The sequence below is a fragment of the Lycium barbarum genome, chromosome 11, assembly GCF_019175385.1.
Source record: "Lycium barbarum isolate Lr01 chromosome 11, ASM1917538v2, whole genome shotgun sequence".
NCBI classification, from domain to species: Eukaryota; Viridiplantae; Streptophyta; class Magnoliopsida; order Solanales; family Solanaceae; genus Lycium; species Lycium barbarum.
Window position 1 is genome coordinate 119,685,659 of NC_083347.1, and position 24,177 is coordinate 119,709,835.

General features: G+C 32.7%; 2 protein-coding genes and 1 pseudogene across 2 annotated transcripts; 2 read left to right on the top strand and 1 right to left on the bottom strand.

Moving 5' to 3' along the window:
* Positions 1–2,638: 2,638 nt before the first annotated feature.
* LOC132618390 (sphingolipid delta(4)-desaturase DES1-like) lies at positions 2,639–9,998 on the top strand (annotated as a pseudogene).
* Positions 9,999–13,673: 3,675 nt separating this feature from the next.
* LOC132617297 (1,4-dihydroxy-2-naphthoyl-CoA thioesterase 1-like) lies at positions 13,674–14,506 on the top strand. Its single transcript, XM_060332271.1, has one exon. It carries the CDS (start codon positions 13,829–13,831, stop codon positions 14,312–14,314), a length of 486 nt encoding a protein of 161 aa, XP_060188254.1. The 5' UTR covers positions 13,674–13,828; the 3' UTR covers positions 14,315–14,506.
* Positions 14,507–15,410: 904 nt separating this feature from the next.
* On the bottom strand, positions 15,411–17,700 carry LOC132617552 (heat stress transcription factor B-2a-like). Its single transcript, XM_060332573.1, has 2 exons — positions 17,388–17,700; positions 15,411–15,836 (listed from the first exon to the last, which is right to left on the bottom strand). The coding sequence occupies exons 1-2, from the start codon at positions 17,649–17,651 to the stop codon at positions 15,504–15,506; spliced, it is 597 nt and encodes a 198-aa protein (XP_060188556.1). The 5' UTR covers positions 17,652–17,700; the 3' UTR covers positions 15,411–15,503.
* Positions 17,701–24,177: the final 6,477 nt, after the last annotated feature.

Genomic DNA, 24,177 nt, shown 5'->3' on the forward strand with positions numbered 1-24,177 from the left:
ACAACGAGAAAGCAGTGGAATCGTCTCTTCTTCTCAATCAAAAGAGCATAACATAAATTGAGCATGTCTAGATGAGTGCCCACTTAGGAGAAAGGAGAGAGCCCTAAAAATTTATCCTCTTCATTCTGTCTTGTCTCATCATGAATCGATATTGTTCCATTTCAACGAAAGAGTGCCTAAAAAGGTAAAATAAAGGAAGTAACTGATACCTTACTCTTGTACTAGACAAACAGTTGGGATAAAATTCAATTTGGCATCAATCAGACAGGAATATCGAAATCTATGACATTTAGCAATCTCAAGAGTAAAGTTTTTGGATATGTTCTATAATAGACAAGGTTTTGTGCGTCTCCTACCGTTGTGACTCAATCCCAACTGACAAAATCATAGTCAGCAATGGAGCCAGAATTGTCAGAATTTTAATAAAAAAATTCAAAATATAAAGATCACACAAACAAGTCGAGTATTCAATAAAAAATAATTTTAGCTTTGCAGCTGATTGCAATGCGTATGAGTGTGAAAAGCTAGTCAAAAAAGTCAATTAAGCAATTATTTTCGTCCTAATATATAATAGCAAGTCATCTCGTTCGATACTTAATTTTTTGTTGATGCAAGCCACTTTAAATCCCAGTAGTCAAACTAGAGTGTTTGTTCTAGAATACTATATAATATGATTTTCATATCAATTTGACTGGCTCGTTTAACTTATGGATTTATGAAAGAGTCAGTTTTTAAGGCCTAAATTGGACTGGTTTAATTTATTTATTAGAAACTAAAATTTATGGCATTTAGAAACTACATCAATAGTATTTATAAGTTACCATTCTTATTGAACACAAATTACATGCAACTGTAAGTGACATGGTTGTTTAAATATTTTATAATTTATAGTACATATAGTTTTACCAAAATCAGAAAAATGATGCCTCCCTTTCTTCCTATTCCACGAGCGTCAAATAACTTCCAGAGAGTAAAACAATAGACGTGACCCGTGGTCCATATGTACAAATTGTACATAACAGGGCAATTTGCAGGATTGGCCTTTGCCACAGGTGGTCTTTAGTTTTGTCCTTCAAATTGGTGGTCTTTAACTTTTGCCCTCTGCCTTTGCAAATTCTGTCTTAAGGCCCAAAGTCTGCCTTAAGGCAGAATTTTATAGAATTTGCAAAGGGTCAACTACGTATATATACATCTTAAGGAGAAATATTTACGAAACGTGACGATAATTTTATATTTACAAAACATGCTTTTAAAAAAAAAAAAAAAAAATTTTTTAAAAAAATATTTTTTCGCTCAAAAATTTATGTATGAAAGTTGTATGAAATGTGTATATCTCGCTCAAGGCTTAAAAAGTTCGCTCAAAATTTAGTGTATGAAAAATGTATGAAGTGTGTATATCTCGTTCAAGACTTAAAAAATCCGCTCAAAATTATGTGTATGAAAACAGTATGAAATTTGTATCTCGCTCAAGTCTTAAAATTTCGCTCATATTTTCGTATATAAAGTTCATGTTAGATTTCTGTAAAATTAATACAACTACAACAACATTGTATACAACTTTGATACAACATTCAAAACTTAAAATAATTGTTCAAATTTTTGCGTACGAAATGTGTATATCTTGCTCAAGGCTTAAAAAGTTCGCTCAAATTTTATGTATGAAGAACGTATGAAATGTGTATATCTCGATCAAGGCTTAAACATTACGCTCAAAATTTTATGCATGAGAATGGTATGAAATGTGTATATCTCGCTCAAGACTTAGAATTTCATTCACATTTTTCATATATAAAGTTCATATTAGGTTTCTGGAAAATTAATACAACTACAACAACATTGTAACAACTTTCATACAATATTCAAGGCTTAAAGTTTTCGCTCACAATTTTGTGTATGAAAATTATATTAAAAATTTCGCTCACATATACACATTTCATACATGTTTCATACAACTTTCATACACAAAAAATTGAGGTAATTTTTTAAGCCTTTGAGCAAAATAAATAAATAAATAAATATATATATTTTTAAATTAAAATATTTTTTTATAAAAAAAATATTTTCTGGAAAAAAAATAAAAAAACGAAAAATATATGAAAATTCATCATGTTTCGTAATATATTGACTATGTTTTGTAAATAAGAAAAACTATCGTCTCGTTTCGTAAATATTTCTCCTTAACATGTATATATATGTAGTTTTCCCATTTGCAAAGACAGATGACAAAAATTAAAGACCACCAATTTGAGGGACAAACTTAAAGACCAAGGCAGAATTTTACAGAATTTGCAAAGGCAGAGGGCAAAAGTTAAAGATCACCAATTTAAGGGACAAAACTTAAAGATCACCAATTTGAAGGACAAAAATTAAAGACCACCCCAAAGGAAGGACAATCCAAAAAAAAAAAAAAAAAAGTAACTAGTGTCATTTGCACTTTTGTCCCTATTTTCTACTAGGCTTTAACTTTTGTTCCTCACAACAACTTATTTGCGGGGCATAAACTTATAGTTTCACGTCATAATATTCTACAAGTTATGCCTCGCGTCTTTCAAAGATTTATATCCCGCATCGTTAAAAAATTTATACGCTAAACATAAGCTTCGATTCGGAAGGACAAAAATCAAAGACCAGCGCATTTAAAGGCCAACAACTAAAGATCAATCCATTTGAAGGGGAAGCGGTGCAATTTCTTCACGTAACTATGTTTTCCTTCGTAGGCCCTTTCTATGTTTTTATTATTTTATTTCCTCGGTCCCAATTTATCTGATACTTTTCGCTTTTCGAGAGTTAATTTGAGTAACATTTAAAGCTAAATTGTATTAGATTGATTCAATATTTTAAGATTAAAATTTATATATTTGAAAACGATATGAAAAATACTATAAGTTACAGCTTTTCTCATATCAATTTGGTGAAAATATATATTTTAAAATGTTGATCAACATTCATGCAATTTAAATCTCAAAAACGAAAAGTATCACATAAATTGAGAAATAAGATTATTAAAATAACATCTTATTTTATTATTTTTAAATCTAAAACAACCCGCCGATTTAGCTATTGAAGTGTGTACTTAGAACAGAATCAAGAAAATCTAACTCACACACACAACACAAGAGAGAGGTCCAAAGCAAAAGAGGAACCAGAGAAGAAAAAAAAAAAAAAGAGAAGCAAAAATGGTGTTTGAGGGGAAAAAGAGAGAAGAAAAAGAAGGTGCAAAAATGGGTAAAGATTTCTTTTGGTCATACACAGATGAACCACATGCTTCACGTAGAAGGCAAATTCTCTCATATTACACACTTTTAGTTCAAAGTTCTAAAAAAAAATATCTCATCCTGTTCACATGCGTTCGTTACGTAAATAAGTTAAAACACTTAACATATGCCACATTCTTTAATTATATGAATTTGGAACCTCAGGCATTTCTAATTGAGGCTAATGTGTATACTTAAAATACTTAGAAGAATATAACATATTTTATGTAGTTAATATAACATATTTTATATAGTTATTTTAAAATCACAAAACAAAAATCGAATATTTTAGCGCACATATTTAATTTAGAACCACAAGATTGCTATATTTTTAAATTTCGTATTCAGTCAAACTATGACACTTAAATTAGAACGGAAGAAAAAAATCTCTATCTATCTCCCACTGAATGTTGGTGGGAAAAATCTAAATAATAGTGTTTTCACACGGAAAAATTTAAAAAAAAATTACCGTTTCAATGGAAACTTGTTTTTCACTGTGCGCTTTCCCAATGAGCTGGTTCAGTGGGAATGAAATAAAAAATTCATGTTTTATATCACAAATTTCCCATTGAATGTCAACGCGAAAAATCTCAGTTTCTAGTAGTGTATTATTGTATTGAAAGTTGAAACCACATCTTTGTTTTATTATTTTAAATAAAAAACAAACCGCTAATTTTCCCAAGTGTGTACTTAGAACAGAATCAAGAAAATCTACACACACAACACTCAAAAGGAAGGCCTAAAGTAGAGGAACCAGAGAGAAAGCAAAAATGGTGTTTGAGGGGAAAAAGAGAGAAAAAGAAGAAGAAGGTGTAAAAATGGCTAAAGATTTCTCTCTAAGTAGCCTCAAATTAAACACCTTTTTGGCCCTCACCCTTTTGCTTTCCTCAAGGGGGAAAAAAAAAGGAAAAGAATGAAGCCCTTTTTCATAAATATAAAAACTTTTTTTTCCCTATCTTAATGTAGTAGTGATTATGCTTAATGGGTCGTTTTGGATATGAGTTAAAATGGGTTGTGCTAAAAGTTTAATCCTTTTTAAACATTTTGATTTGGATTTTATTCAATTTGCTTGCTCTGAGTATGCTGCATTATGTTTCCAAGAATCTGTTGTTGACAAGATTTGATTGAGCATTTGCAGAATGTATTTCTATGCATTGGAATCATTTCAGTTTTTTGTTGATCCAATATGCCTCTTGGACAAGATAATTTAACTGTGAAATAGGGTAGTTTTTCAATGTTGCAACTTTTGCTGTAGGAGAGAGTTTCTCTTTGGACTGCTTTCTAAGGATATAAAAAAAGACGGATTTCAGGGTGTGGCCTAGTGGTAAATGAAGTGGGTTGAGAATCATGAGATCTTAGGTTCAATTTTCAATAGCAACAAAACATTAGGTGATTTCTTCCCATCTGTCCAAGTCTTAGTGGACAGAGTTTCACAGTTCCGTGAAATTAGACCAGGTGCGCGCAAGCTACAGTTATTTAAAAAAAAAAAAAAAAAAAGGAGAAGGGTCCTCCTTCCAAGTAGGAGAGCAAGATTGGAATACAGGCTCAATGTGGATGGCTGAACTGACATTCTTTTGGCAAAAAAAAAAAAAAAAAAACTGCCACCTTTAGTGACAGAGCTGTGGGGACCACTGGATTCATCCTTAAAAATTCGGTGGTTCCTAGAGCTCTGCGGCTGTTGGCAGTTTTTTGGTATGCAGAGTTGCCCGATACCTCCGTTGGTGAGAGATAACAAATATCCGGTAGAATAGTCAAGGTGCTTGCAATGTAACTTTGATATGCAGATGTCACGACCCGACTAGGGGCCGCGACGGGTACCCGGGGCTAACTACCGAGCACCAATCGTTCTATGTCTCATCATACTCATTTAATGCTCTTTTATCACTTTTATACTCAAATCGTAGGAAAATCATATTCCATATAAAACATAAATACTTATATATATGCCTCTTGGCCATCAAAATAACATTCATACTAAATAGCATCTTGTGAGACCATCTAACCCACACTGCGTATCTACGAGCCTCTACTGGAGTACTAAACATAAGGACGGGACAAGACCCCGTCATGCCCAAAATACATATACATATATATATATACACAAAAGTATAACCCGATTAGCACCTCCGGAATAATGGAGTGCTCCTGAAAATCTGTTGATAGCTCCTATAGGTCTGCGCCGTCTCCCTGTCTACCTGTGGGCATGAACACAGCGTCCAAAAAAAACGGACGTCAGTACGAATATTGTACTGAGTATGTAAGGCATAACAATGAAAATACGTCAATAAGATAAGTGAAGCATCAATACGGAGCAACTATATATGACTGTAACTTATAGAAGAAATAGCACATGCTGACTTACTCATAATCATCATCATCTCATGTATGCAATAATGTATAAGCTGCCCGTCCATATAGGTACGGTGTGATAATGTATAAGCTGCCCGTCCATGTAAGAGCGGTGTGATAATCATAGCCTGCGTCCAGGCCTCCCGCGTCCGGGGTATAAGCTGCCCACTATAGTGGTGTGTATGTCTGCCCGTCCATATAGGAGCGGTGTAATATCATCATCATAATATGCTCATCATTATATACTCATCGTAATACATGCATGAGAACTCAAGGACAACTATACTTTGTCGGGGTGACGTAGGGTCGTGATCCCCCGACTTTATTATGGACATCTATAAGTATTCTGCCTCACCATGAAGGAAGTAGTGTATAAGGTGAGTGTATGCCATAACAGACATCTGTAACTTAATAATGTTCTACCTCACCTTGAAGGGACAATACATAAGGTGAGTGTATACAATAGAAGACATACTTAACTTAATGGTATTCTGCCTCACCTCGGAGGGAACAATGCATGAGGTGAGTGTATACAACATAGACATCATTAGCGTTATAGGAACGCCATAGCATGAACTCTAGAATCTTTAGACTCAAGCTTATCATCATTGTACTCATAGCATATCTCTTATCTCATATAGCTATTCATGATCATAGACTCTTGACTTTCTGGGGTATATATATAAAGAATTCATGTAAAGAAAGGAGAATCATACCATCAGATTCATGCCATAGAAAGAAAGGACTAGCCTCACATACCTTTGACGTTTACTATTCTTATCGCTTGCTTGCTTCCCCTATGATGCACTCATGTATACCTTCAAGAAAATTCATGCCGTCATTAGCTAAGCAATTATAAGAACGGACTGCTATTTTTAGGGAAAATTGGGCAGCATTTCCTTTGTTTCTACTACTTTTCCCATATTCTGTTTCAGCTCCCAAACATTCGCAACCATAATCGTAATATAGAAACCAACAATCATCATTTATATACATTTAACAAAATCCACCAATTTCCTCCAATTTCTCCACATTTAGTGGTTTTAGCTTATCGTCACATTTTTCTCATACATCACACTCATTTCATGGTCTAAACATCATTTATAGCATACTCATGATCACAACATATCAACGTTCATGGTTTCATTCAACTACCATTCAATAGTGACACTACTCATCCTTCCAAAACTCATTTTCCATGTTTTTCTACAATCCAAGCATCTTAGCTTTACAATACCTTAAATAGCACAATAAAACCATGAAACATACCTTAGATGATGGTGGAACAAGCTTAGAGTTGAATCCTCCCTTTATCACCAAAACCCTTTTTCACCTTCCTTAGAATTTTCTTGAAGAAGATGAATCCTACTTGAGTTTCACACACTTGGGTTCATGAATTTGATGTTGTTAATCTTGGTTCCCTTTGATTTTTCTTGTGGATGAAATGTTGAGAGGGTTCTAGAGGGTTCTTAGAGAGAAGTGGTGTGGAAAATGAAATGAATTTATGAACTTGGGTCCTCTTTTTAAAAGCTTGAAATCTGATCCTTCGGGCAACTCTACGCCCATTTTTACGGACCGTCAAACTATTTGACGGACCGTCAAAATGGACCGTAAAATTGCCCAGCAAAATATGAGTTTCTGTGACCGTTTTACGTTGGTCTGGGTCCATTTTACGGACCGTAAAAATGTTTTACGGTTCGTCAAAAATTTCTACGGACCGTCAAATGGTCCGTAGAACTTCTCTGCTCAGACAGTCTGTCGTAAAATGCCCATAACTTTTGATCCCGATAAGATGTGAGGGACCACGACCTATGGTTAGAAAGCTCTTTCAATTATCTACAACTTTCATCCTGTGGTGTTTTTCCAAAATTCCAACTTTATAATAGCGTTTTGGCCCCTCCAAACCAGATCATCCGAAAATGTTTTCCTTAACTCGCCCTTTTGGATGGCTTATGCCCATATTTGGCTTATGGATCCTTCTTGACACTTACTTAACACTTCATTACTAATATAAGGGGAATTATAACTCTTCTCCAAAATGTCATTAAGCCATCATTAATTCGATACTCGAAATTATTTCCCGATACACAACATATACCTTTCTTTCCTTAACAACTTTCGTCTCCTACCTCCAATGGCTTTGAAATCTCATTTAGAATCATTAAATATTATTTCTTACTTATCAAAACATCATATGCATCATGCCCTTCTTCAGTCAATTCACTGTGCATGAACGGAAAATTTTCCGAGGTGTAACAGCAGAGTTATCCGATACCTGTGTTTGGTGGGAAGTAACTAGTGTATGGTAGGATAGTCGACGTGCATGCAATTTGACCCGGACCCAGACACCTGTTTTATTACAAAAATAAATAACTGCCAATGAGCACACCAGACTTCTCCTACCCTTATGTCAAACTGTTTCCAAGATTTTACAAGATGAGAAAAACTAGTAAGGATTTTCTCGACTTCATTTTTCTTGAACTTGGCCTTTAAAACAGACTGTAGTATTTACAAAGAGAACTGATAACTTTGACGGATTTTGTGCCATTCAGATTGAATAAAAGCATCTTTTCTTTACCAATGTTCTGTTGCAATGCTATGATTTATTGCTGATATCTTTTGTGGACTGCTTATATAATTGATGGTGACTACAGAACTTCCTGCTCGATATACTTTGAATGCTTTGGTATTGTCTTGTTAAACTCTCCCTACAGTTTTATGGAATCAAGCTGTCCAAATAGATCCATGCTGAGAATAATATATAATGTCATAGAACAAGTCAAATTAATTTATTGAACACGCTGAGCTGATTGAAGGAACGGATTAGTACACCTTGTTTCATACAAATACAAATTACTCCTTCCGTCCCAATTTATGCGACACTCTTTCCTTTTAAGTCAGTCCCAAAAACAATGGCACATTTTCATATTTAGTAACAATTTAACTTCAAACTTTTACCCTAATGAAATGATTTATAGCTACAAAAATTTCTATGACTTATATTATATCACAAGTTCCAAAAGTTTCTTTTTTCTCTTAAACTCTGTGGCCAGTCAAATACCAGGGAACCTTTTCATTTTAATTGCTTAGTAACCTAAAATGTCAGCAAGTTTTGAGGCATATGATTGTCTACGACTATCAAAATTTCCTTTTTTGTTTATCGATCTCCAAAACTTGTATTGCAGATATTGCTGGTTGTTCTGCTTCAGCTTTGGACAGCTACCTTCCTCCATGATGCAAGTTGGCTGAAGATACTGATGGTTGCCTATTTTTTTGGCTATTTCCTTAACCACAATCTCTTCCCAGCCATTCACGAGCTTAGTCACAACCTCGCTTTCTCTACTCCAGTTTACAACCGTTGGCTTGGGATTCTAGCCAACCTAGCTTCCCATCGGTGTTCCCATGTCTGTCACCTTTCAAAGGTATCACCTCGAGCACCATTGATTTCAAGGGGTCGATGGAATGGATATGGATATGGATATGGATATCTCGAGTCTTACTGAAGCCCATGTTGTCAAAAATGTCCTAGCAAAATCAATATGGGTCGTTCTTCAACTCTTCTTTTACGCATTCAGGCCTCTTTTAATTTTCTCAAACCTAAACCGCCCGGTGTATGGGAGTTTATCAATTTGATCATCCAGCTATTTCTTGATGGATCTATCGTATACTTCTGGGGATGGAAATCTTTGGCTTATTTGAAGTACTCTTACTACGGTCCATTTAATCTTATGACGTGGAGCATAGGTTACCATAACCAGGGGCGGATGCAGCCATTGCCCAGGTGTTCACCCGAACACTCTGGGCAAAAAATTACCGTGTATATTTAGAGTAAATTTTCTGTGTTTATGTACATATATTAATTTTTGAACACCCGAACAGATACAAAAGACTAGCTCAAGTGATTCAGTTGTTTTTTCCGAACACCCTGAATGAAAATCTTAGATCCGCCACTGACCATAACGAGCACCATGATTTCCCGAGGATTCCGGGAAGAAAGCTCTTCAAGGTGATGGAGATCGCCCCGGAATATTATGAAAACTTGGAGCCTGGTTATTTACATGTATTTCATGGACCGGACAGTAGGGCCTTTTAGCAGAATGAAGAGGAAGTTGTCGACAAAGACGAACAAGAAATCTGAATAGGTACTTTGCTGGTCAACGCAGATTCAGAATTTGAAGTTTATGGATTCCTACAACAACTTCAAGTTTATAGTACTTAGTTGAATTCTTAATGTATATACAGGGTCCGGAAAAAAGCTGTTGGGTTCATGTACCCGTAACCGGTGCTCTAGATCAGCCCGTCTACTGGTGTTCTTTATTTTTTCCTCTTCCTTCTTAGTATGGATATTTTTTTATCCATTCTTTGATTCTTGATTATTTGTTTGTAACATTCTTATAGAAATCCTGCATCATATGCAGTAGATGTGTAGTCAATGTACTAATAGTATGCATTTTTATAAAGCTTTTTGTGACAGTGATACTTGTTCGCTTATGTCAAGAATAAGTAAACAAAAAAGGAAAGTGATACTTGGAGTCCGGCGCCAAAATGACTTATTTTTGGAGCTAATAGTCCAAAATAGGATGCGTTTTTTTTATACCAAAATGGGTATTTCGTTGGTTATCCAACGAAATACCCAAAATCAATACTATTCCGGTCCGGATATTGTTACATTTCGCTACACTTGTAGCGAAATGTAACAAATAATTTTTTATTTTTTTTTGCATTTCGTTTGTATTCCAACGAAATAGGATTTTTTTTTTGTATTTCATTTATAAAAAAACGAAATAGGAAAATCATTTTTTTTATTTCGTTTATATACCAACGAAATAGGAAAATATATATATATATATATATATATATATATATATATATATTTGTATTTCGTTGGTATATGAACGAAATAGGATTTTTTTTTTTTTTTTTTGTATTTCGTTTATATAAAAACGAAATAGGAATTTTTTTTTTTTTTGCATTTCGTTTATATAAAAACAAAATAGGAAAATATTTTTTTTTATTTCGTTTATATAAAAACGAAATAGGAAAAAAAAAAAAAAATATATATATATATATATATATATATATATATATATATATATATATATATATATATATATATATATATATATATATATATTTTGTATTTCGTTCATATACCAACGAAATAGGATTTTTTTTTTGTATTTCATTTATATAAAAACGAAATAGGAAAATATTTTTTTTTTCGTTTATATACCAACGAAATGTTTTGTTCCATTTCGCAGGTATATAACGAAAAACCCCTTATTCTTTTTTTAATGTTTTTTCTGCTCTCCATATCGCTATGGTTTTAATTTATTTATTTTTTCATTTCTGTTGGTTCAATCAAGTAGAAAAAGAAAAAAAGAATGAAGAACGGAAGAAGAGGAAGAATGGAGAATGGAGAGGATAAGGTTAAATAATTTAGGGTAAAAGTGGAGAGCAGAAAAAAAGGGTATATGAACGAAATAAAAAAAATTATTTTCCTAATTCGTTGGTATATAAATGAAATACAAAAAAAAAATTATTTCCCTATTTCATTTTATATAAACGAAATAAAAAATATATATTTATCCTATTTCGTTGGTATACGAACAAAATACAATATATATATATATATATATATATATATATATATATATATATATATATATATATATATATATATATATATATTCCTATTTCGTTTTTATAAAAACGAAATAAAAAAAAATTATTTTCCTATTTCGTTTTTATATAAACGAAATACAAACAAAAAAAAAATATCCTATTCGTTCATATACCAACGAAATATAAAAAAAAAAATTATATTTTCCTATTTCGTTTTTATATAAACGAAATAAAAAAAATTATTTTCCTATTTCGTTTTTATATAAACGAAATACAAAAAAAAAATCCTATTTCGTTGGAATATAAATGAAATGCAAAAAAAAAAAAATTGTTACATTTCGCTACAAGTGTAGCGAAATGCAATAATATCCGGACCGGAACAGTATTGATTGCGGGTATTTCGTTGAATAAGCAACGAAATATCCATTTTGGTATAAAAAAACACGTCCTATTTTTATCTATTAGCTTCACAAACAAGTCATTTTGGGGCCGGACTCGTGATACTTGTTCTTATGTCAAGAATAAGTAAACAAAAAAGGAGTTGGTTATCAGATTCCCCCATTTCAAGAAGCATATATATTATAGTAAAGAAGTCTTTTAAGTTTTTGAATTAGTTGATAAGTTTCAAGTCAGTTACCCTGAAAAACATGCATGATACTGTGGTGTCTTAAATATGTAAGCAAATATTGTTGATATTCTTTTCTGCTGCGTCAATATATTAAATGATAACGCCACCCAAAATTGCGGTGGGATGGATAGGATCCTTTTATCTTTAATTGGAGGTTTCGGATTCGAGTCTAGAGAACAATTTTTTTTTGGTAGGGAACACTTTTCTTGTTAATAGGCCTTACGTGACTGCAATCCAAATTAGTTGGGGCTCCAAAGCAGACGCCCGACACCGAGAGACAAACTAAAAAATAAATAAATGACAACATTGGTGCAAGTTGGCAAAGATATTTAAACAACAAAGTGAAACATGTATTTATCGTTTAATCATGATTAAATGATATGTATTCTCAGTTTAATTTTTAATTATTTATGTTAATTAATTGATTTGGTGTAAATATCCCAATACGAATAAGTATTTAGCAATATATCACGTGCAATTGAAATTTAAGTATGGTTTTATAGTGTAAATGTTCTCTTTATCATAATTTAAATATTTTTTATTTTATCTTGATTTTACGTTTATCACGAAAAAGTAATTTATACAATCAGGTAGATCAAAATATAACTACAAACGGAGTAGCATTTATTTTGAGAATGTGGAGGTAACTTAAAATGGGGTGGATAACCTATTAGAGATAGAATTACAATGAGCCTATTAAATATTATTTACATAGTTAAATGTAGTGGCGGAACAAGTATTTTTATTAAAGAGGTTAAAAAATATAAGAAAGTAAACACACGAAGAAGCCAAGGAGATTCAATATCTATCATATACATATAAAATATATTTTTAACTTTATATACACAGTGTCATTTTTCGCCGAGGGGATTCGGATACCTCCTAACCCCGTACTGACTCCGCCCCTAATCTAATGTACAAACTTAAATTCTTTCATATTAGTATGATCACCGGCAAAAGAAATTAGAGTTCAATTTTTATGTATTGATAATGTAAGAACACTATCAATTTACTATATTAAAATTTAACTGTACATAACTTTTTATTAAATGTAAAATTGACAAATCAGGAAAAGAAATAAATGACATGCTAAAATTTACAGTATGCATTGATTTTATAAGTAACGTTGTTCCATTTTTAGAAGCTTTAAATACAACACCTAAAAGTGACCAACCAACAAGCAAAACATGTACAATTGCATCGTCATCATCATGTATATATTTCCAATATTTTCTTTTACTTGTCCAGTTAGCATTTAACAGCATACTAATTTTAATAATTTACAATTGCATCGTCATCATCATGTATATATTTCCAATATTTTCTTTTACTTGTCCAGTTAGCATTTAAGAGCATACTAATTTTAATAATTTATCTTTATTAATGATACATTAAAAAATTAAAATAGCCTCCTCTTATCTCGATTTTGATTCAACGTCATTATCATTTTGGAGATAATTTTTATTGATTGTATTGTGCAGATTAAGAGGACACTCTACGTTGTTGAATCGATAACTATTTTTCGGCTAAGCTAGCTTTCTCCGTTCCTCCTTGCTAACGAGTGTCGAAGATAATACAAAAATATTCACTTATTGTCCATCGACTGACTACTACTAGTAATTCAATTAATTTGAAAAATAGTTACTTAAGTGAAATTGGAGAAAGAAAATTTTCCAATTTATTAAAGTAAACAACTAAAAAATAAACAATAATATGTACAAGTATAATCAAGATACACGTAGACTAACTCGACATCCATATCTGTAAAAGAAAAGTACCAAACACCAAGAAAACACAACTGCATCATCATATATCATCAACCCTGTTCCTTATTTAAAAAATCAGATATCTTTATACTTTCAGCAAAAATAGAAAAAATGCAAAATAACAAACAAACTTCTATATAACTTCCAACCCCCAACAACATTTCAACATCTCAAGATAAAAATTCAAGGAAAGAAAGAAAAAAAAAATGGATCCATCAACAACATCAATTCCAAAGAATGAGATTTTAGATGCACCACTTCATGAAATTGGCTTCGAAATTTCAGAGATCTCCCCTCAGAAAATCTCCGGCCACTTTCTAGTGACCGAAAAATGCTGCAACCCTTTCGAGGTGTTGCATGGCGGAGTCTCGGCTTTAATAGCCGAGTCTCTAGCCAGTATGGGCGCCCATGTGGCGTCCGAATTTCAAAGGGTGGCTGGGGTCCACCTCAGCATCCACCACCTCAAGAGTGCAAATCTTGGTGAAATTGTTTATACTGAGGCAAAACCACTCAATGTTGGGAAATCTATTCATGTTTGGGAAGTGAATTTGTGGAAGAGTGAAAATTCTTCAAATTTGGGGAATACTAGAATTTTGATTTCAACATCAAGAGTTAATGTCAAGACTAATATGGTTGTACCAGAAAAAGTCAAAGATGCTGCTGTGAATCTCAAGAAATATGCCAAGTTATGAGTAGGCCTGCACGTCGAGTCGAGTTCAATCGAGCTTTGTATAGAGTTCGAGTTGAGTCGAGTCAAGTCCAATCAAGATTCTAACGAAATTCGAGTTGAGTAGGCTTTGTTCGTGAATTCATTAGAACTTTTAGGGCTCATTTGGTTACTGGAATTATGAAAACTATCATGGTTAAAATATTAGTATTTTATATTTCGTTCGGTTGTATTTTTAATTTCGGTATAAGTATTACCCCTAAAATTTTATACCGGAATCTTGATATGCTTTTATGTGATCTCCAAATTTAGAATCCTTCTGTGTTGCGTTTTATTTACTCTTTTTTCCTCTTTTTTTTTTTTTTTTTACCACGCCACTGGTCAGCAAAGTCTGAACTAACGTGGAGAAGAAAATGGGAAGCACTTTAGCCTAACGGGAATTAGCAATGACAAAATAAGAAGATGAGGTGCCTCCGATACCCCCTTTTAGAAAGAAGGGTCTAAGGATTTGGGTGTATAGCTTTTCGTGTCCCCCCTTTGCTAGGCGGTGCTTATCTGGGTGTGCTTGCTTATTCTTGCTCTACACAACTTCTTGTCTCTCATCGAAGAGAGTTAGTAATATTTTCTAGTAATTTGTTCATTTGTTCACTAGAGAATCCTGCACACCGCTATATCCCACAGAAGAGCAGGACCTTTATGTGTCCCCAAATTAGACAGGCTTTGAACTTGTCTGTATATGTATACCGTTCAATAAAGAAAAGTGGTCCATTTTGTCATCAACAAGATCACTTGGATAGTAAAATAATTATATTTAAAAAAAAAAAACTTGATAAGAGAAGTGTTGAAGTATATAATTATGAATTTTGTTCATGAACAAACACCTGAATTTCAAAAAGCAGAATTTTCTTATGTTAAGTTCAACATCTGAAAATTCTCTAGTCAAAATGTTGAAAACAATAATTGGGCTCTTTTTCCCTTTTCCTCTCCTATTTGTTAAGAGTTTTAGCCTTAATTTTTGTACATTGACAGTAATGCATAATAATTTTTCGGTATTAGATAACTTAAAAGGTAATTACTCATAATAAATGAAATTTCTAACTTGAAAAATAAAGCAACTAAACTGCGATGGAAGGTAAAATTTCACCGATAATGTAGTATTTTTTGCACTGTCAGTGAATATAAGGGGATGGAAGTAACTAGTTTCACTTAGCTACCTAACAAAGCCTTCTAACTTTATTTTTTTGATTTCCCACATACTGAGAAAGACATTTCAACAATTTTGTTTCCAAAGTTTTGAAATGAGCAATTTGCATTTGCAATTCTAGCCTCTTTTTTCTTAAATTCTGATTCTCCACCATAAGCAGCTGCTGATTAACATTCTTTTCTTTTGTGGCCACATTTGTAATTTCTTGAGAAGGCTTTAAATATGAAGGAAAGATACTAGGGTCACTTTTCTTTCTTGTGATTTTTGCAAGCAAATGCTTACTTCCTCTCTTGAATTCCTCATGGGAGAATTCCCACCTTTTTGATGCCACTTTCTTGAATCCCTATTTATTTTTATTTAAAAAACAATTAAGATTAGTTAATTAACATAAAAAAACGCTTAACTATATATGTAACAAAATTCAACAAACTGACAGCAGAGACGAATTTAGAGTTAGTTCTGTGTGTTCAACTGAAGTTATAACTTAATTCGGCTCGAGCAACGTCTACATACACAAAAGAATTTAAAATTTATCCATACAATAAGATTGTGCTCAATTTGAACCTACTGACTCTACATCTTGAATTTCGTCTTTTTAAAGGAATGTTGTCTAGAGAGTGGATGGCTAGCAGCAGTGGCGGAGCCTCAACCAATTAATTCGGGGGTTTAACTGAATTCCGTTCATCGGTAAAATTGTACTGCATAAATTGAAAAAAATAATTTATTTTCCTATTATACACACACACACATAAACGTTTGAGTCGCGTGGCATAAGGAAAATTTTCATTGTAATAGCAGAGATAGTTCAAAATTTGCTTTAGATCACATTTTCTTTTGAATCTACCTATTAAATTTCGTGATTCCGCTATTGACTAGCAGTCTAGAGAAGATAAATAGAACTGCAATAGTAAAGTTAAAATTTTGTTCAACATTCATATATGCTAGTCTATGTTGCACAGCTCTAATTTATTTTAGAAGTCATATATACCACATTCTAAAAAGTTGTCTAGTTTAAGTCAAAATAAAACTGGTTTTCCAGAATTTTAAAACAACCAGTTTGTGATTAAATTGACTTTAATTTGGACTAGGATGGTTTCCAATGCTTGGATCAGTTTTAGCTTGCCAGCCATTTTGACTACAGAAAAAAAGCTGCAAATAATATAGCAACAAAGAAATACATGCCTGCGTTCAATATTTTCCTATATCCCTTAAAGTTCTTTATACAAACTAATCGTATTTCATATGTAAAACATAGAAAAATATATACAAAAATGTACATATAGATATACTGTTAAGAAAATAAACTTTAGACTCAACTCAAGCCAAAATATTAGCTTGTGAAGTGAGATTCTACCGGGACAACTCAATATCTTGAACATTAATTCTAACAAATACATGTTCAAACATAACAATGTGTGCTCTCTCTAATAACTTAATCGAACTTTAACATGGTATCAAAAGGTCCTGAGTTTAAATCTCATCGCTACTCAAAAAGCAAAAAAAAAAAAAAAAGGATTTCAAGTATTTGCCCGATGAAAAAGATCATGCCCATACGTAAAGGGGCGGGTGGAGACATAACAAAATTAAAGTGTGTTCTCTCTAACAGCTTAAGCTCTTGAATGAGATAGTCACACAATTCATAATGATATGATAACAAACTCGATCCTGAGTTCAAATCTCACCGCCACTAAAAAAGCCAAAAAAAGATTTCACATGCTATATAGTCAATGAAAAAGAATCACTCTCATACGTAAAAGAAGTGTTGAGACATAACAAATGAAAGCAAACTCTCTCCAAACTTAAAGCTTTTTTATGATATGGTTACATATTTCAACATTAATACACATAAATACATATGTGTATTGGACAAAGAGAGATTAAGAGAGAAACTTACATAGGTATTAAGTTGTCGAATGAAACTCGAGAAATTATTGTGTTTGAAATATCTAGGCAACACGAGTTCAGAAAATTTATCAGGAGACCACACAACAAATCCAGTGCCCTCTTCATTCCATGAAACTACTTTATTATTCTCTTCTTCCAAAAGTTCATAAGTTTTCAATAGAAATGGCGCCGGGCACTTCGTTTTCGACGGTGGCTGCCTGATTTTCGGACTGATCATCTCGTCTTCTGTTGTTCCAATGGCTGCTGTTGCCATGGACTATATAGGATGTTCTTGTACATGGAGATCACTTCTGGTGCAAAAAGTTTCTACTACTTATACTAGTCCCTCCTTAGCACTTTTATTATGTGACTGTTTGGCCAAACTTATTTTTCTTCAATATTTTTTTTTTAAAAAAAAAAGTGCTTATTTAAAAAAAAAAAGTGAGGTGCTTGGCCAAGCTTTTGAGAGAAAATAAGTACTTTTGGGACTAGCAGAATCAGTTTTTCAGAAGCTAAAAACAAGTAGCTTTTTTTCGGAAGCACTTTTGAGAAAATACACTTAAAAGCACTTTTTAAAAGCTTGGTCAAACATTAATTGCTGCTCTAAAATACTTTTTAAATTAATTTGCCAAACACAAACTGTTTCTTACAAAAAGTACTTTTTTAAAAAGCACTTTTCAAAAAAACAAATTCAAAATAAGCTAATTTTAGAAGCTTGGCTAAACAACCTATGTATTTGATTGAGTACATATAACAGAGCTACTTTTATTTAAGGGTGTCAATTGACACCTGTTCGCAAAAAATTTATACTGTGTAGGTGATTTTTTTGTGTATATATGCAAAGGCAGATCTAATGTTGCGGAACCAAATTCATCTTAAATTAGTATTTTTGAAATGTAGCATAAATTCGTATATAAGTTTACTAAAATTTAGACAAATTAAATAGTATATTTGAAGCCTACTTTTAAAATACAATTGATCTGTGCTAAGAGTCTTGAAAATGGAACCGATAGAACTTAAATCTTGAATTGGCCTTTGCATATATACTATGTTTAATTTTCTTAGTTTCTTCATAAGTTACTTTTTTATAAGTTGACTTTCCTTAGCGATAATTCTGACCCAACCACCGTTGATCGCGAAGTGACAAAAGAAAAATTAAAAATGGTTAAACTTGTGTGGCTATAAATCATTTTGATTTAAGATTAAATGAGAAAATTAAAGTTAAATTTCTTCTAGATATAGAAATATGTAACAGGTTAGCAGGGAAAGTAGAGGCGGATTCAGAAATTAAGTTATAAGGGTTCAATCTTTAAAAAATTTAGCATTGAATCCATTATATTTTAAAGTTATGGATTCATATCCACGTTTGTTCTAGTTTTAATGAATTTTAACACTAAAATTTATATTTTGTATCAAAAGTAATAAATTCAAATAAGCTCAATACCATAATTAATATTGAATCCATCTTTAAAAGAAAGCGTGTCATATAAATTATAACAGATAAAATATGTAGCTTCTTAGAAAGTGCTAGTGTTTTTGGAAGGTGGCACGTTTCTTTCTATTTTTCGCTTTTTGTGCTCTTTCTCCATCACGCATTCAACTTTTTCTTTAGGGCTAACATGACACTTCGACTGGATATTTTTTAATCGATCTCTTTTCTATATGAAATGATTTGTCTTGTCTAGGATAAGAGATATATAGAAGTTTCATGAGCACATGCACTTCACTTTAATATGTCAAAGACGTGGAATTTGAACATCTTTGCTCATCAATATATCGTCTCTCTCTTTCTTTCACCATATATACAGTCATAACATTGAAAAAAATGTAAACTATCAGTAAATTTTAACTTTTTATATAGTAGTAGATTAGTTGCCTTAATTTCGAAGATGTTGATATCACATATTATAAAAGGTGATGCTTAACTATCTTTTAGCTGACTTATAAATTTTTTCACATTATTAATATATAGAAATAACTTAGATTTTCTACTAAATGTATTTTACTTTTTGAAGCAATTGTAAAATTATAATGTTATTTAGGTTGCAAATTCGTTTGAAATTTCTCAATAATTTGTTGTTGGAAAATATCATTGGATCGGATTCATTCACAAGAGATTGCTAATTAGCATGTTATCCCATTATTAATCCTACACCTAAAATCTTATATACTAGCCTATGCAAACACTATTAATTACGAGTATCGAAAAGAACACATTTTTCAAAATACAATAGTAGAATGACTAAGGCTCTGAACTATGAAGATCGATTCAATCTCTACAATATTTAGGGGGGGTTTAGGCTGTGAACAAAGAAAATTCATCTGCGTCGTGAGGATTTCTGACGAACGATAATCCAACTCGTAATTGTTGAAAATTCGGTTCGAAACCTTAAGTCTCCTATAACTAGTATGTTCACCTTATAATTAAATAGTACCATTGCTAATTATGGTAACTCTCTTAGTTCAATATAAGAATTCAGCCTCACTTTAACATATTAAAACAGAATTTCACTTCATCATCCAAAAAAAAAAAATCATACTCATGATGACCCACATGTTTGGAACAAGAAAAAGAAAAAGGCTCATATCACATGCAATAGATTTAAAGAATTATAGAGAAATATGGAAATCTAAGGAAGGGCGGCGAATGCTGACTCACTTCGGAAGTGTCTGGCAAAAGTTATGTCATAAAGAAATTCATCAGCTTATAAAATTAAGATCAATGTGGGGCTAAAACCTAATTATTTTCGTATGATTTCAATCGTTACAACAATAACATACTAAGTGTAATTCCACTCGTACGATCTGAAGAGGGTGGGATAGATGTACACAGCACTCCTACCTTTGTGAGGTAGAGAGACTGTCTCCGATAGGCCCACGACTCGAAAGAAATGAACCAACGCAGGATTCTAAGAAAATAAAACAACAAGATACAAGACAAGAGCAACGACAGATATAGTAATACATATTAGAGAATAAGAAACTACGCGATAACTAAATACTACTAAAAGGAAGGAGAGAAGGGTGAGCCCCTGCCTTTCCCACACAGCGTGCGACAACACTCAACTACATACTAACCATCTACCTTAATCCTCGACCTCCATACCTTCCTATTTAAGGTCGTGTCCGCAGTCAGTTGACACTGCGTCATGTCCTGTCTAATCATCTCCCCCCCCCCCCCCCCCCACTTTCCCCCTCTGATTCTTCTTCGACCTATCTCTATCTCTCGAAACTCCTGCTACAGCCAATCTCTCGCACCTCCTCACCGCTTTCAATCATTATTATTTGAAATTCATGTCTATTAACTAAAGTTCAGCTATTTTAACTTGAATTTCAAGTAAAACCGTGAGAATTCGATCAAATTCAGTTCAATTCACCCTTTAACACCTCTAATTGAGACGGATGCACTAATTGATGTGACCTTGAATTATTTTATCTAATTGATGTGACCTTGAATTATTTATCTACCAAATCAATGACAATTAAAGCAAATCAATGACAATTATACAATTTCTCGGCTGAAAAGGGTGCTATAATCAGACAACATCAAGTAAGACTACGAAGTGCACTTTTTCCTTATTTCAATCATTACAATAACATACACGGTGTAATTCTACAAGTGGAGTCTGGAAAGGATAGAATTTACGCAGAACTTATTCCTACATTTGTGAGGTAGAGAGAGGTTGTTTCCGATAGACCCTCGGCTCAAAGAAATGTACCAACTCATGATTGTAACAAAAATAAAATAACAAATTAGCAAGATATAAGACAAGTGCAGCAAAAAATATAGTAAAACATAATACAGAATAAGAAACTACCCGACAACTAAATAATACTACTTAAAGGAAGGACAGGAGGGGAATAGCCTCTTGCCTCTCCCACACAACATGTGACAACTCTCAGCTACATACTAACCATCTATCCTAAGCTTCAACATCTATACCTTCCTATCTAAGGTCATATCCTCGGTCAGCTGAAGCTGCGTCAGATTCCTGTCTAATCACCTCCCCTTAGTTCTTCTTCGACCTACCTCTGCCTCTCTCATTCCTATTACAACCAACCTTTCGCACCTCCTCACTAATTCCAGCCATTATTATTTTAAATTCATGTATATATAGCTGAAGTTTAACTATTTTAACTTGAATTGCAACTACAAATGTGTGCAATTTCTCAGTTCAATCCAATTCACCAATTTAACACCTCTAATTGAGACGAATGGACTAATTGAATGTGAACTTGGATTACTACGAAATCAATGACAATTATACAATTTTTTGGCTGAAAAGGGGGTAAGACTGTGAAGTGCACATTTTTCTTTTTGGATTTTTGTCCAAAGAGTTTGGTAGCACACTTGATTTGACTAATGCTAGAGCTGTTTCTAATTTGTGCACCTTTGGAGGCTGGTTCACCTTCCCTTTGGATGACCGGCCTTTTCTTAGACTTGGTGAACTCCAGCCTGGGATTTGCTTTAAAATTCTGAAAATTAATATTTAAATCTTACAAAAACGTTTTTTCAACCAATCATTAAGATCAAATTTTATTAGTTTAATTGATTGATTACATGAATTTTCACATTCGCGTTAGCTGATTAAAAGTATCTGATAAACATTAATGTTGAAAAACAATTTTAGGTGTTGAAGTTTATTTTATAAACTAGTTTAGTGTACGCACAAACAAAGCGCATATCTTATTTGATAGCAAACACTACAGAAAAAATGGACTTAGCTGCGAACTTCGTCGCTAAATTGACTTTTAGCTATGCGTTTACATGATCAGAGCAATTGATATAGACAAATCATTTTACTGTTCCGAAAGTCGCAAACTATGACTTCTACGATGAACTACTACATGTCAACACAAGTTCTCAAAGTATTGATGTTGAGCTATTTCAATCTACACAAATCTCAAGGTGATCTCCGGTTCGTCAATTTTGACCTTAATAACAATCAAAATAAATTAATCTCTAATGATGCATAATTCATATATATTCTCATAAGTTATTAACTACCATGGATAAAGAAAATCAAAAGTAAGAACTAAAACATCTTTGAAAGCAATCCTCGTTCAACCACATATGAGATATATTCATACTTTAATCTCCGATTTTTTCATCAAAGATGATAGAAAATCATATTTCATATTGAACAAAAGTGTGTGTGGTTCCAAATTAATACTATGACTCATAATTCGCGTTGAAATTGATAGAATTAGTTAGCATGTTAGATAATAAGAAATGCAAAAAGTTTCGGAATAAGTTGCTTGTTTTTTTTTTCCTTCAAATTTTTGGAACAAACACCTATGGTCCCATGCCATGTCCGTGTGAAGAGAAGTATCTTCAAGTTTTGTCAGCAAAAATTAAAGAAACTTATTGCTCCACTTTTTTGACTATATGTACATGATTTTCGTAATGTAGCTATTTGCTATAATTTGTTTTCTTCCTCAAATTATAATGAGCGTCATGTTTACTATATGGCATGAATCAGATCAAAATATTTTGACATGTGCAATACGAAATCAATCGAGGCTTATTATTTTAAAAAGGTAGAAAGATGGAGAATAAATATTATTTTAGATTATTTTTTTAAAAAAAAAAAATTATTTTTATTACATAGGGGATAAGGGATTACAATGTGGGGATTCGAACTCTCACCAACAAGGTGAAAGTTCAGGTAGTCAATCAACTGAGCTATTAGATCCCTATAATATTATTTTAGATTTTACTCTGACCCGAGAGAAAATTTTGATATGAAAATTGGATCGACATTGCAAAATTCAAGACTCATCTCACTGTACCTTCTATTCAAATTTACACTGTCAAGTCACTATCTAAAGCAAGAAGATAAAATCACCTACGTAAAATTTATCTTCGACATTTTTGTAAAGACTGTAATAAGTTTCATGTATTGTGAATATAAAAAAATTAAAAAATTACTGTATATAGGAACCGTCCTCAGCTTTCACTAACTTATATACAGGAACCCCATTGGTTTCCCTGTTACTACGCAATAGACATGCACAAATTTAAAATAAATAATGAAGCGTGCATAAGTAAGTTTAGTTCCTTTTTTATCTATAATAGCTGTTACAGCAACTGCTAACACAAGAAGCTTGTTTTCAAAATTAATAGGGGGAAGTAGGATAGAGTTAGGATTTAAAGTTTACGGCTTCCGAATTCTAGTTCACATAAATTACTGAGTTTTAAATATTAATAATTTCTAAATATTTAAAGAATTTCTTAAGATAAATACATATTTTGGATCAAAATTACTGGGTTCGGCTGAACTCGTAAGCTATATTCTAGCTCTGCCCCAGTTGGTCGAAAATAAGGACTTATGACCCCAACTACCAATGATAAACAATAACATAACCAAAATCAACAGATGCAACATTTTGGAAGAAGAAGAAGTTGCAGTGGCGGTCTGAAATTGTTCACAAATTGGCTAAACTTTAAATAGTTTTAAATAGGGTGCTTAAAGCAGCTACTTTATGCCATTTCTACCTTGTAATGTGCTACATTTTTTTGTGCGGAATGGCCTTCAAAGGCACTGGTCTTTAATTTTTGTCCCTCAAATTTGAAATCTTTAATTTTGTCATTCGCCTAAAAATCTATGGGTTCCGGGTTCGAATCCCCGCTCAGTCAAATATTTTAAAAAAAAAATCGCAAGTCAAAGGTTTGTAGCGAAATTAAGCCTATTCGGGCAAAGTTAGGCATATTGCCTTAAGGCAAACCTCTGCCTGAATAGGCCTAACTTTGCCCGAAAGTTTAGCCTTAAGGCAGACGTTTGCCTTAAGGCCTAATT

Excerpts from the sequence above, each read along its gene's own strand:
- LOC132617297 (XM_060332271.1), top strand. The coding sequence starts at position 13,829 with ATGGATCCATCAACAACATCAATTCCAAAGAATGAGATTTTAGATGCA.
- LOC132617552 (XM_060332573.1), bottom strand. The coding sequence starts at position 17,651 with ATGGCAACAGCAGCCATTGGAACAACAGAAGACGAGATGATCAGTCCG. Across the intron at positions 15,837-17,387 it reads TTCGACAACTTAATACCTAT|GGATTCAAGAAAGTGGCATC; the intron begins GTAAGTTTCTCT and ends AAAAATAAATAG.